Below are 15,392 nucleotides of genomic sequence, written 5' to 3' on the forward strand. Positions count from 1 at the left end.
AGCGAATGGGCGCAAGAGCCAGGGGCGGGACCTGGAGGACTATACTCACTTGGGCTGATCGAGAGTTAGGGAGAAGATTCAGTAGAGAGACGTGGATGTGTGTATGTGTGAGAGAAAAGGAACGGAGGATTTAGGGAACGGAGGACAGAACAGGTGATTCAAACTCGTGTTGCCTGCTGCATCTCGTTACAGCTCCGCCGTTTTTTTTTGTTTTAAGTTCGTTGCATCTTTCTCCCTCCCAAAAAAAAAACGTGGAATGGCAATTGGTGCAGAGGAAGGACCAGCATTTAAAGAAAACTGGATTTAAAGCGGAGAAAGGGGGGGGGGGGGGGGGGAAAACAAAAAAAAATGCGGAGCTCCTGCAATTCCGTGCACGGTCTGCTGTATCCTCGCAACTTCTCTCGCCATGCAAACTGTCGCAATAGTGGGATAATTGCAAACTACAGCCAGCTCGGTTGCTGAGATTACGCTTCTCCCACCACCACCACCGACAGCTCCCCTTCCCCATGTATAAAACGATGATGATTTTCACGCGGTTGAACCGTACCAAGGAGAAGCTGCAGGCTGCTTTGGCTGGCCGGGAACTGAATGCATCCTCCGGCAGTTTTGTGCACCGTGCATTGTAAATATTGCACCGAGCGGGCGAAGGGCAGAAAGATAGAGGGAACAAGGTGGTGGGGTTGGTTGGGGGGGGGGGCGCGCGCAAAGAAGAAGAATCAAAGAAAAAAAATCTTCGCTGCCTGCTCTTCCCTCTCTCTGCAGAAATACAAGAAAAAAAAAGCCAAGAAACTTGCAGCATCGATGGATTGTTTGCTCCAAACAGAGTGCAATTTTGTGTTGGTTTTCCAGCAACGCTAGAGAGATAAAGGGGTGTTTTCTTAAAAAAAATTGTTATTGAGGAGCGTAGTGCAGGTTGAAGTCTGGATTGTGTGACCAAAGCTTGGGAAGTGGTGTCCCTTGTTTGTTGCTGGTGCAGTGATGGACGTGCGGGATTTCTACCTACTCTTCGCTCTGGTCGCCTGCCTGACGGTGGACTGTACCCTGGCGCAGGAGCTGGTCTACACCATCCAGGAGGAGCTGCCGGAGAACATCCTGATCGGCAGCATCCCGCGGGACCTGAACATCTCGGCCGGCGGCGCCGACCTCATCTACCGCCTGGTGTCCAAGGCGGGCGAGGTGCCGCTGCTGCGGGTCTCCAGCGGTACCGGGGACATCTACACGGGCTCGCAGCGGGTCGACCGGGAGAGGCTGTGCGCCGGGGAGTCGGGGTCGAGCGAGTGCTCGTTCGAGATCGAGGTGGTGATCCTGCCCAACGACTACTTCAGGCTGGTCAAGGTGAAGTTGGTGGTGCGGGACGTGAACGACAACGCGCCCATGTTCCCGTCGCCGGTCATCAACATCTCCATCCCGGAGAACACACTGCCCAACAGCCGCTTCCCCATCCCGTCGGCCAGTGACCCGGACACCGGGGCCAACGGCGTGCAGCGCTATCAGCTGTTAGACGGGCAGAGCGTCCTGGGCTTGGACGTGGTGGAGAGCCCCGAGGGTGAGAAGTGGCCGCAGCTCATCGTCCAACGGGGCTTGGACCGGGAGCAGAAGGATACCTACGTGATGAAGATCAAGGTGCAGGACGGCGGGGAGCCCCCTAAATCCAGCACCGCCATCCTGCAGGTCACCGTCAGCGACGTGAACGACAACCGCCCGGTGTTCCGGGAGAGCCAGCTCGAGGTGCAGTTGCCCGAGGACTCGCCCCTCGGTACCTCGGTCATCCAGCTCCACGCCACCGACGCCGACGTGGGCTCCAACGCCGAGCTCCGCTACCTGTTCAGCCCGCAAACCCCCGCCGCCGTCCGCCGCTACTTCGCCCTGGACCCGAGCCTCGGGCTCATCACCGTGCAGCGGCCGCTCGACCGGGAGGACGTCTCGCTGCACAAGATGACCGTGCTGGCGACCGACGGAAGCTCCAGCCCCGCCCGAGCCACCGTCACCGTCAATGTCACCGATGTGAACGACAACCCGCCCGGCATTGACATCCGCTATATCATCAGCCCGGTCAATGGCTCTGTGCACCTCTCGGAGAAAGACCCGGTCAACACCAAAATCGCCCTCATCACCGTCTCCGACAGGGACACCGATGTCAATGGCAAGGTGGTGTGCTACATTGAGAAGGAGGTGCCTTTCCACCTCAAAGCTGTGTATGACAACCAGTACCTCCTGGAAACCTCCTCCTTCCTGGACTACGAGAGCACCAACCAGTACTCCTTCAGGATAGTGGCATCAGACGCAGGCAAACCCAGCCTCAACCAGAGTGCCCTGGTGAGGGTGAAGCTGGAGGATGAGAATGACAACCCCCCAGTCTTCAGCCAGCCCGTCATCGAGCTGGCGGTGCCCGAGAACAACCACCGCGGCCTCTACCTGACCACCGTCAGTGCCACGGACGACGACAGCGGCAAGAACGCAGAGATCGTCTACCAGCTGGGGCCCAACGCCTCGTTTTTCGACCTGGACCGCAAGACGGGCGTCCTGACCGCCTCCCGGGTCTTCGACCGGGAGGAGCAGGAGCGTTACATTTTCACCGTGACTGCCAGGGACAGCGGTAACCCTCCGCTGCAGAGTCAAGCGGCCGTGATCGTCACCGTGCTAGACGAGAACGACAATAACCCCAAATTCACCCACAACCACTTCCAGTTCTTTGTGTCCGAGAACCTGCCAAAGTACAGCACCGTGGGAGTGATTACTGTCACCGACCTGGATGCAGGGGCCAATGCAGAGGTGATGGCTTCTGTTGTGGGTGACAACGCAAATTTTATTCTGGACCCACTGAGTGGTGTGATAAGGTCCAACGTATCATTCGACAGAGAACAGCAAAGCTCCTACACGTTCGAAGTTAAAGCTGTAGACAGGGGGAGACCAGTCCGCACTTCCATTGCTAAAGTCACGATCAATGTCATAGATGTCAACGATAACAGTCCCGTTGTAATCTACCCACCCTCCAACTCTTCATTCAAACTAGTACCCCTGTCTGCTATACCTGGTTCTGTGGTGGCAGAAGTGTTTGCTGTGGACGTTGATACAGGTATGAATGCAGAGCTCAAATACAGCATTGTCAGCGGAAATAACAAGGGTTTGTTTCGAATTGACCCTGTGACTGGTAATATTACCTTGGAGGAGAAACCGACTGCCGCAGACCAGGGCTTGCACCGTCTGGTCGTGAACATCAGCGATTTAGGTTATCCAAAACCTTTGCACACACTTGTGCTTGTCTACTTGTATGTAAATGACACGGTAAACAATGCTAGCTATGTCTATGAGTTAATACGGAGGACAATTGAAACTCCACTAGACAAGAACATTGGAGATGGCACCCAGCCCTGGCAAAATGAGGATTACCTTACCATAATGATCGCCATAGTGGCGGGAGCCATGGTAGTGATTGTGGTCATCTTTGTTACAATATTGGTGCGGTGCCGGCAGTCCTCAAGGTTCAAGGCTACGCAAAGGAACAAGCAGGGTGCTGAATGGATGTCTCCCAATCAGGAGTGCAAGCAGAACAAAAAGAAGAAAAGGAAGAAAAGAAAATCTCCAAAGAGTTCCCTTCTAAACTTTGTCACCATTGAGGAATCCAAACCTGATGACCCTGCCCATGAACCCATCAATGGAACCATTACCCTTCCAGCTGAGCTGGAGGAGCAAACAATAGGGCGATTTGACTGGGGCAGCACACCACCAACTACATTTAAGCCCAACAGCCCAGACCTAGCGAGGCATTACAAATCTGGCTCTCCGCAGCCCTCTTTTCATCTGAAGCCAGACACCCCTATTTCTGCGAAAAAGCATCACGTGATTCAGGAGCTCCCTTTGGACAACACCTTCGTTGGGGGCTGTGACACCCTGTCGAAGCGCTCTTCCACTAGTTCAGACCACTTCAGTGCCTCAGAGTGTAGCTCCCAAGGAGGCTTCAAGACAAAGGGCCCATTGCACACCCGACAGGTAACTGAAAGCTTTTACTAGTCTATCAGTACCGCCTCTAATTGTATTTTTCCCAGTACAAACAAGGCAAAGCGCAGCAGTGACCTGCAGAAATCTGTAGAAATGATTCTATTGCAAATTAAACTTCCCTGAAAAGAATTATCACAAGTACCCAAACTACAAAGTGGTTAGAAAACCAACAAAGTTATTATTTTATCATGCCAAATATTTATTTGTGTAGGCCTATTAATTTCTCACTAATAAAGATTTAAATTAAGACGATTTCAAATTACTTGATTGCATCTAAAATTAGGAAAACAAGGCATGGCCTGTAGATGGCACTGGAACACTTTCTGCGCAAGATGCCAACTGCAGTCTAGATGGTGGGGGAAGGTGCAAGGAAGAAAAGCTGTTGCTTAGTAATGATTATACTGGAAAGCACCGGATAGTTGTAGTTTGATGATTATCTGCAGATGAACATTAGTACACCTGTAGTTTTGTTTAGTGATGAACTTTGAAACATATGTACTAACACAGAAAAAAAACAATAACCGAGTGCAAGTGAAGCATTGCAAATACATGCTTCTCAATTAGAGAACCACATCTAATTGTTTTGTCAGTTACTGTAAGTTGATTGAAAAAAAATGGTTAAACTACTCTTTAGGAGTACTTTTGAATCTTTTCTGAATTATTTCGTATCAGCGTTTGTGACACTGTACCATGTTTCATGATTGGTTATTAACAGGCTGTACTATAAAGCATAGAGTTTACCAGTACAGTTAGTTTATTTGTAGTTATAGAGATGCTTTGATCACATAAGGAACCCCATGCACTGCTGTTTCTTTGTGCCTTGCTATGTGTTATTTCATCTACAGCCATGTTATGTGAAGTAAGCAAGATTGGGAAAATATTAACAATTGATTTTCAAAATCGATTGAAAATGCAAGAATGCACGATATATACAAGGTCTGACTGTGGTCCAATATAATGCTATTACCTTATGTCAATGATCATCTTTAAGTTGTAAATATTGATACAATTTGGCCCAGTCATACTGAATATCTTTATTGTCTACAGCCAAAACATTTATATTAAGTGTTCAGTTTCTGTTGTGTAGTGTACAGTCCATAGACATAACACTTAAGAGAAAATGGCTAGGTTGTGATCAGGCAAGGAGAGTGAGTGAGAGTCTGTATTCATGTACAAAATGCATCTAAACATATCAGAGTCTTTTCTCCGACAACATAGCCGTGAAGCAAAAAATTTCATTGAACCATTTACTTTTCTTCCCTTGGTGGAAACTCAAGAGTTTGAATTCACAAAACATAGGTGTTTGAACTGCAAAGTGAAAGTCAGTGCAGAGATTTTTCAGTTCAGCTATTGAGGTGAAGTATTTCAATTGTCAAAAGATTTCTGAATAGATAGCACATGTTTCTGCAGCATTTTACATAGATAAATGTAGGTAGTTGGAAAACTTGTAACAGGAGAAGCTAATTTGTTCAACAGAACCAAAAAGAAATTGTAATGTGCTTGGGTTTTGAAGATATTTTATGGTCTGTGAAATATTTATCCCCATACTACTGTGTGTTAGGACATTGCAGTGCTCCCTGCTCACTGACTCAGCGCGTGGTGAGCATTGCTTTGAAATAAGACGTATGTCAAACTCTCAATCAAAAATAGAAATAATGATTTGACAAAAGATATGCTTTACAAAATGAGATTTGTTTTTAAAGATGTGATGCACAGTGGCAGATGAAGCCGAACAGGATGCAAGTTTCCAAAAAAAAAAGCATTAGTTATATTATTAACTGCCTTCTATATTAGTCGCAAAGAAAACTTAAACAGAAAACTGGATTCCCTTCATAGCCCTAAACTGTATTTTTTTTTAGAATCTTTGGCCAATATGTCTATTTCCAAAGACATGCATGTTAATAATACACATATTGTTATCTACATTGGACATATTGGGAGATGGGTGAAATGTGCGTATGTTATTACAGCCACAACTAGGGCTGTTTGACTATTTTGAGGTTTGTGGCATTGTTAGTAGCATAGTCCAGATATCAGAACTTGTCATTCCTACAATTTCTTGGAAGTTATAACTCCTTTTTAGGGCATGTTACATTTTTGGGAAGATAAAGCAGCCCACGTCTGCTGATTCAGATAATTGTGGCTGTTTTAAAGATCAAATTATTGATATATTTGAACTAAACATTGTATCAGTTTAGAGTCTCTATTTAAAGAAAATAGAATTATTAGATCATTTGAATCAGGTAATTTTAAAATGGTAGATTATACATTGGAATCTTTCAAAATGCCATTCAGTTTTGATTTCTACAGTTTAAGAGTACTTAAAGGTGAATGTTAAATTTGACAGTTCTGCACATGTAAAGGATCAGTTTTGTGAATGTGACTGTCAAAGCTCTCAGCTTGGCCAGTGAATGTACAAAAAAGGCAACACGGATTATTGCCACAAACTGAGCAAATGAAACACAAACCAACCTAGAGTGCTTTTTACAGTCGCAGGCTGATCTTTGCTAGGATTACCCATATGAGCAGTTTATTTTGGCCAACAAAACCATAGACTGAGATACGTTATGAGTCAGTGGTCTTCAACGAATTAAGAGGCACGTATGAAGTAAATTCATTTAAATGTGAAATGTCATCAATTTTAAGTTGGCTTAATTGGGAAAATTACATCTGCTTTGTCTGCACTAGGAGTAGTGATGTTCTCCTTTCAGATCATTTCATCTGCATGGAATGCATGCTGAGATGGACTTATGTTCCATCAGCTAATGCAACATTTTCCAATATCTTTGGGTGCCAAATTACCAAAATGGAGTGAGAGAATGCGACACCACTGATGGTTACGATCAGAGGTGAAACAGCAAGAATATATCTGTAGGAGTAAGAGGGTGGGCTGAATAAAGATTTTAGCAATGCTGCAATAACCAGTTTCACTATTATTTCAAGGCAATTTTACGTAGTCGCGACAGAATTACCTTCAGCCATTCTTTCTTGGTAAGGCAGCTGCATTAATGTGCCACTTGCGGTAGTACAGCTTTGTGATGTAAGTTAGGAATTAAGGTTTTGTATTTGCAAAGCCCTCATTTGGGAAGGGTAGCATTCATACATCAGTTAAATTGGGCACATACAACAGGCAGGGAATGATCCAGTCGACGAGATCTGAATTGCTGCTTCTTTTAACTTTAAAATTAAGGCAAAAGTCAAAATCAGGTGAGGGCTGCTTTTTTGTGTAATGACAAGTTATTTCTAAGTAATCTATAATTAGAGTAATATTGGGCTCTATTCTTTTGCAGAATTCCGCACAGTATTCCCAAAAGTATGAGATGGAAACTTATTATGGTTAAAACTGAGCAAAAGTCTGTTCTGAAAGGGGTTAAGATGGCTCTCATCCGACGCTTGCCCAACTTGAAATTCACCAAGTACACAGTTAAATTGTTGGAGAAATTCATGACCAGTATGTTGAAAAGATATCTGTAAGCATAGTGTACATGCCTTGGCTTCATCTGCAATTGGAATGCTGCCTCTCTAAACAGAAATTTATCCAGTGAATGTGATAAAGGGAACAGCTGCTCACATTTAAGATTATGGGACGTGGTTAATTGGGACATGTCATTATAGGGGACGTCCTTGAGACAATGAATTGATGCCTACTCTGTTTAAATCAATACCCCTGGTCCTCTGTCAGGAAAAATTATGTGGGAACTGAAATCACTTCATTCTTCTGCCAAGATGTTTCTCTTGAAAATGCAGCACCTCTAACATCAATGCAGAACTGCATCAATATTGCCATGGCCTTGGTGAATATAGTAACTTGCTCGATGAATATTCGAAATATACAACTCCATTATACAGATGGATGTGTTTATGAATATGCTGGTGTAAAATTACCCACTGGTTTTGCCAAATATTTTATTTGCAAATGCAGCTATCGCTGAAACGTTATGGGCGAGTGTTCAACCGCTGTTCTTGTAAAAATAAAGCCAAGAAGAGTGAACATCCTTCTTAAAATCTGCTCTTCATAGAGCTAGGGAGTCCTCTAGATCATATTAATCAGTGATTCTGTCCATAAGAGAACCCTAGGATTGTGAGAGGGTTGAAAGGATTAGTGGAACTCAGCAGGAACGTACCTAAGGAGAAGATCTAAGCAGCTTCTTCTCAGTCCTACTTGAGCAGGGAAAACTGAAACTCGCTGCCAATCCTGGCTCTTGGGTATTCTAAGCCAGTTTTTCTCTCTTAAGCTGTGTCACACTGAGTGGCTGGAAAGATTTTACAGAGTGCTTATCAGTAACCAGGCACCGCACATTTTACAGCATCTGAAGACACTGGTCTTTTGGGACTCACTGAGAAGGGTCAGATAGTCATGTCAGTGTTGGAAAGGGCGAATCTATAAATATTATTATGCAGTATTCACAGACTGTGGCTTGAATCACAATGTATATTTAAATATATCTGATTATTATACACTTGTATTTATTTTATTGCTGTTTTTACCATTATTATATTTAAAACTGTATGCACATATTGTGGTTGCAGATTTCTGTACTAAATAAAGTATAGCCTGATCATTAAATTCATTTTATGCCATTGTTTAAATTACAGTTTGTGTATTTTGTGTTTTTGTTGCTGTTTATTCATTTTATCCTGTTAAAACACCCTAAACTTTTCTTTCTGTTCATTTCTAATTATTGTTTATCAGTGACATTATTTTTTCTGTACATTTTCATGCAGTACACATTCTTGCCTGTCTTGTCATAGTTGCTCAGACCCTCTAAGTCTTTGTGTTGAGTCCTGCTAGTCCTTAAGATGTTCAGTTGATGAGGAAATTCAAGAATGTCATATTCTTTGGTCCATTCCGTGCCACACCATTGCTTTGCATTTTGACCCGGTCACTTTAGTAGATTACAGACACATATCACAAGCTTTCATATTCCCTAAAAAGGGTGACATTAACTTTTCGTCTAAGCAAAAATGAACAAAGAAAAGGCTGATCTGATTTGAGTGCATTGCACTTTCTGTCATGTTAGAAGATCAAGCATCAGAGCCAACTGCTGTTGAAGGAGTTGTATAAACACAATGGAAATTATATTCATTTGGGATCATTGGGATCTAATTTTATGGAACTGCATCTGTCATGCCAATGGCATGTGGGAATTGCTGAATACTAGTAATAAAACTTAATGGGTAGGGAGTGTAGCTGATTTTCGCAGAACAGTAAAGAAAGATGGAGAACATTGGTCTGTTGAGGGCCCACATATGATTTCTTTTCTCTCCATTTTTATTGCTGGCCATAAAATTAGCAAATTAGAAATGATTTTAACCACATCTGAAGTGTTGCTACCCCCACAGAAGCACTGAATTCAAAGCTGCCAACCTACATTTTGTTTCTATTTAGAGTTTCCAATCCAAGCAAGACACGTTGACTCACAAAGTAATACAGCACAGAGTATGCTGTTTGGCCCATTGTGTCTGCACCGGCTGTTTGGAAGAGCTATCCAATTAATCCCCAGGTTCTTTTCTCTTACCAAGCTAATGTTGCATCTAATCATGTGCTAATTGGAGTAAGGCAGTTTGCTACTTATAATATTGAACAAGTAGCGCAGAGGTTTTGCAAATCAAATTTTTAAAAACATTCAACACATTTAACTTGCAGACAGCTGGAGACTTAAGGGCTGATCATTTGCGCCTCTGATATTAATGCAAACTCAATCGTTTTATTATGATTTTTGCTCTCCTTGGTTAGGTTGATTTGCTGAATGAACTGGGATTTATAACAACATTATGCAAATTGACTATTTTTGATTGCTTTCTAAGGATAATCCTGATTAAAACAAAATATTGACAAAGTAATTATTCATCTTTGAGCGTTAATTGAATGCCAGCTATCCCATTAATGTTGTACATTGTCACCGTTGCAGCCAAATGAAAAAGAACCTAAATGTTTGACAAAGCAGTAACTGTGGGAATTGCGAGCTGTAATTGCTCTAAACATATACATTAGTATTGTCAATAGGCTTGTTTAGTATAATACATCAGTACACTATAGGAAAATAATTCTTAATCTAATCTGTAGTATGTTTTCCATCTTTTTTGGGTGGCAGAGAGGGTGGACAGTGGAATTGGTGGAGGTGGAAAGTGGATAATGGTGAGTGTGATTGCAGTTACTGGAGATGACCTAGAGGTGGAAGACACGCTGCTGTTCCTTCTGGCTTCAGGTTAGTTTTCAGACCTGGCCTCTCAAAGCAGCACAGCGTCCTGGTACCATCCTAAAACCAATATGAGACTTTTCATTAGCCAATGGCGACTCAGTAGTTACCACTGCTGCTTAACAGCGCCAGGAACCTGGGTTGGATTCCATCCTCAGGCAACTGTCCGTGGGGAGTTTGCACGTTCTCTCTGTGTCTGCGTAGGTTTCATCCGGCTGCTCTGGTTTCCTCTCACAGGCGAAAGATGTGCAGGTCAGGTGGATTGGCCATGCTAAATTTCCCATTGTGTCCAGGGATGTGTAGGTTAGGCAGGTCAGTCATGGGAAATGCAGGGTCACAGGGATAGAGGAGGAGGATGGGTTTGGGTGGGATGCTCTTCAAAGTGTTGGTGTAGACTCGATGGGCTGAATGGCCTGCTTCCGCACTGTAGGGATTCTATGATTCTTTCCAGCAACAACATGTATTATATAGCACCTTGTCAGATAGTACCAAGGTGCTTCACTGACACATTATCAATCAAAATTTGACAATAATCAGGAAATATTAGGATGGCAGTACATTTTTAAAATGTTCCTTAAAATCTACTGCTTCAACTCAGCTTTATGATAAAGGTGGCAGAGAGGTAGAGAGGCTTAGGAAGGGAAATCCAGAGCATGACAGCTGTTTCACTCCAGCTACTTTAGTTACAGATTAGATATTTTTGATCCTTGGTAAATCCAGCTTCAACAAGCTATTATTTTGTAATTCATCTGTCTTTATGGTTTAACGATACAACCATGTTTATCTGCCTCCTTGACCCAAAACAGGAATAACCGAGGTATACAATTCTTTGGGGAAACTGAAAACTGAACGGGATACTTGATCTTAGACTAAATGGTTCCATCACCACTCTATGGACAGCCTACACTGTTGTTATCGTTAAAAATAGATCAGCATCTCATTACAATGTGAGCTTATATTGTGTAGTCTCTTGTCTGAATCATTCTAAATACTTTTTTCTCTGTTTCCTAGAAGATAGAATATAAAGTCTATTTTCATTAATTAGATTACATTAATAGAAAACTGTATCATTTCTGATTTTTATCATATTGCAAAGAGTTGGTTGAAGAGATGAGATTATAAGAGGATATGTCTTCTTTGGTGGTTTTATTTAACTTTTATGTGGAAAGTATAAACAACATAATCTACACAAGCCCTTCAGATGGTACATTTGGGAATATGACAGAAGCACAAGGCAAAGCTGGCCCTGCTTTCAGAGGTCCACTTGGCCATTGAAAAATGGTGAAGGAACAGTGATTACAAAGGAAAAGATATAACTGAAAGTGGGGCTTAACATCTTGGCTCAAAGATGCCTGCAGACCTTTGTCTACCTTGTAGTAATTTGGTGCTCAGTTGGAGCATGTACATTGGAGTTCAATTATGTCAAGGTCCAGCAGCTAATCTACCTCTCCTAAGACGAATAGCAAAGCACAGATACTGACTGAGCAGACATTTGGCCCAGTGTGAGGGTGATGGGAGTTTTGTATCATGCAGACAGTAACAGCTTATCACATCTCCTATGCAACACGTCTTCATTCATTAGCTTAACTTTCAGCTGAGTGTCTCTCACTAGTCAGTTTTAGTATCCTTTTATTAACCAACCAGCACAAGCAATATGTCACAGTCTGCCCTCTTTTAAGTCCAGGAATTTGTTAACACCACTTCAGTTCACTTGACTGGTTCCAGACATACATGTAACCCTGACAGAAGTTATCATTTGGGTGTCTCTGATAGCCCGTTTGTGTGACAGCTGCTAATTCGGTTTATTGCCTGATTTTCAACTGTGCTGCATTAAACGACAGTGTAAATCGTGTGTTGTAAATTGAACGCACGGTGTAAAACTGCGTGTAGTGAATTAGAATGCCTGTTGTAAATGGAGTGCCCTTAATTAACATACGTATTGTAACTGCATGTAGTGAATTAAAACACATGGTGAAAACCATGTGCATTGAATTAAAATGCATCCTGTAAACTACATGCAATGAATGATATGCAGTGTAAATCATGTGTATTGAATTAAAACACACCACATTAAAGTCATATGCAATGAATTTGGGTAAATATCAACAACAGGTTGCATTAATGTAGTGTCTTTTACTCCAGTAAAATGTCCTATGAAACTTCACAGGAGCATTATCATCAGTGAAAATTTGATATCACTTCATGGGTTATTGAGGCAATAACCTAAAACTTGATCAAAAAGGTAGATTTTAAAGATAAGAAGGCTTACATTCTGATAATGCTTTTCAGGACCACTGGAGTTCATTAGAGCCAATGATTTTTTTTTGAAGTGAAACCACTGTTTTATAATGTCAAAAATTCAGCAGCTAATTTGCACTTGGCAAGCTCCCACAAACAGTAAACTAACAATGTCCAGATAATGAGATAGTAGGAACTGCTGATGCTGGAGAATCTGAGATAACAAGGTGTACAGCTGGATGAACACAGCAGGCCAAGCAGCATCAGAGGAGCAGGAAAGCTGATGTTTCGGGTCGAGACCCTTCTTCAGAAAAAAATCGACCCGAAACGTCAGCTTTCCTGCTTCTCTGATGCTGCTTGGCCTGCTGTGTTCATCCAGCTCTACACCGTGTTATCTCTAATGTCCAGATAATCTTCTTTTGTAATGGTGAATGAGGGACAAATATTTGCTAGGACGCCAGGACTAATTTCCCTGCTCTTTTTGAAATATTGTATTGTGTAACTTTTATGTCTACCCAAAATAGCAGATGTAGCTTCATTTTAACACCTCATTCAGAAGTCAATACCTGTAACAGTACAGTGGGCTCTCAGGACTGCATTGAACTGTTAGCCATGATCAAAGCATATCTTAAAAGAGGACAGGCACGTTTAGGGATGAAATTCTTGAGCTTAGTGTAAAGACAGCTAAAGGCATTACTGCTAATGGAAGCAAATCAGGAATGAATGATAGGTCAGAATTGGAGGAATACATACAATTTGGTAGGTTGCATAGATGGAGGAAGACTCTATGATAGGGTAGAATGAGGTCTGTTGAGAGATTTGAACACAGGAATGACAATTTTAAAATTGGAATTGAGGAGAATTTCCTACGGCAATATGTGTGCAGTCCAATGAGATACAATGTACTGCTGCAACTAATGCTTGGAAATGAGATAGGCCAAGTGGATCAAATGTCAGTGGGTTGATATTTAGGAGATCATTGTATCATAAATTTCAGGATGGTGGTGGAGAATGACACGTAACAATCCACAGTAAGGAAAACTAATGCAAATGGGCATTATGAGGCTCAATGCAGAGAAATATGAGGGAAGCACTTTGTGGGAATAACATTGAAAGACAGTATAAAATAGGGGTGTGATTCTAAAGAGAGTACAGGAGCAGAGGACCTGGGTGCATGTGTGCATATATCATTGAAAGTGACAGCACATGTAAGGAAGGCAGTTAATAGAGCATAGGGCGTCCTCAGCTTTATCACAGAGTACAAGAGCAAGGAGATGATGATGAACTTGTATAAGACACTTGTTAGACCTTAGCTATAGTATTGTGAACAGTTGTGCACACCACATTACAGGAAAGATGGAAATACATTGGAGAGTGTGCAGAGCAATTTACAAAAATACTTCCAGGTATGAGAAACTTCAATTATGAGGATAGATTGAAGAAGTTGGGACTGTTCTGAGAGAGAAGGCTGAGAGGAGATTAGATTGAGGTTTTCAAAATCATGAGCGGACTGGATAGCGTAGACAGGGTGACATTGTTCCCGCTAATAGAAAGAAAAAGAATGAGAGGGCATAGATTTAAAATGATGTGCAAGAAGAGTAAGGGTGATGTGAGAAAAAAATATTTTCACTCAGTGAGTGGGTATGGTACGGAATGCACTGCCTGGGAATGTGGTGGAGGCAAATGTAATTGAGATGTTAAAGAGGGCATTGGATGATTATTTTGATAGAAATAGTGTGCAAGGGTATGGAGGAAATGCAGGAAATTGGCACTAACTAATGATACTCGTTTGTGCTGCAGGCACAATGGACCAAATGGTCTCCTTCTGCATTGTAATAATTGTGTGATTCTGAATCACATGCTGCTGAAATAAATATGAACATTTTAATATTCCTGCTAGAAAATTTATTACTGTAATCTTGACCTTACAATGCAAAACTAGGCATTTAGGTGAATTTCTCCCGAGTTTCTCTTCATTCTTCTCATTATTCCATTGCTCCTTCCATGCAAATTGTGGCTGATGGGCAGGGAAGTCCCCATTGAATTCACCTCCTTGAAAAACAATGTCAAAAGTGCCTTTGCCTCTTTTTCCCTTTTCCTGTCAATATGTCTTCAGTTTTTGGTTTGTAATTTTGATCATGTTTCCTTCACGTTCATCTGTTCTCCTTTCTAAATTACACTTGGTAATGATTGAGCATCTTTCATGACTTCGGACCTTCTCAAAATGCTTTACTGCTAATTCAATATTTTTGAAGTGTTGTCATAGTTGTAATCTTGGAAATATAGCCGCCAATTGGTATACTGCAAACTCCCACAAACAACAATGTAATTATGATCAGTTAAATCTATACTAGTGATGTAATTTGAGAGATAAATATTGGCCAGGACACCAGGAGACTTCCTGACCTCTTTGTCAAACAACATCAAAGAATGTTTCACATCAAATGGAAAGGGTTAGGATTAGCATCTCAGTTTAACATCTCATCCAAAAGTTTCACCTCTGAAGGTGAAACACTCCCTTGGTATTGTACATGATTTTTTAAAATTTCACTTGTGGGACGTGGATGTTGCTGACTAGGTCAGCATTTATTGCCTGTCTCTCATTGCACTTGTGAAGTGGTTGTGAGATATCTTCTTGAATTGCTGTAGTCCATGTACTGTACGTAGGTTCAAAATGCCGTAAGGGAGAGAATTTCAGGATTTTGACCTAACAACACTGAAGGAACAGTGATATTTTTCCAAGTTAGGGTAGTGAGTGGCTTTGAGGGAAATTTGTAAGTGGTGGTGTTTCAATCTATCTGTTACCCTTGTCTTTCTAGATGTAAGTGGCTGTTTGCTGGTTGAATATCAACCCAAATATAGTGTTCTGAAATCTGGCCTGGGAATTTAACACCCGGTGAGAGTGCTGCCAGTTGATACTCACTCTTCAAATCTAAAGTATCAGACTTCCAGACT

The 15,392-nt window shown here is 42.2% G+C and overlaps 1 protein-coding gene across 2 annotated transcripts in view; it reads left to right on the plus strand.

Moving 5' to 3' along the window:
• The first annotated feature begins 716 nt into the window (after positions 1-716).
• LOC109924850 (protocadherin-9) overlaps positions 717-15,392 on the plus strand; it is a 420,097-nt gene continuing 405,421 nt past the window's right edge. The window contains exons 1-2 of one of the 2 annotated variants that reach the window (XM_020533405.2): positions 717-3,990; positions 7,290-8,594. In XM_020533405.2, coding sequence (XP_020388994.1) covers positions 979-3,990; positions 7,290-7,340 — 3,063 coding nt within the window. In that variant the 5' untranslated portion in view covers positions 717-978 and the 3' untranslated portion in view covers positions 7,341-8,594. Of the gene's footprint in view, positions 3,991-7,289; positions 8,595-15,392 lie in introns of those variants that run through there. The other variant, XM_048598486.1, reaches the window with a different exon arrangement.

The sequence above is a fragment of the Rhincodon typus genome, chromosome 6 (assembly GCF_021869965.1).
Source record: "Rhincodon typus isolate 14 chromosome 6, sRhiTyp1.1, whole genome shotgun sequence".
NCBI lineage: Eukaryota > Metazoa > Chordata > Chondrichthyes > Orectolobiformes > Rhincodontidae > Rhincodon > Rhincodon typus.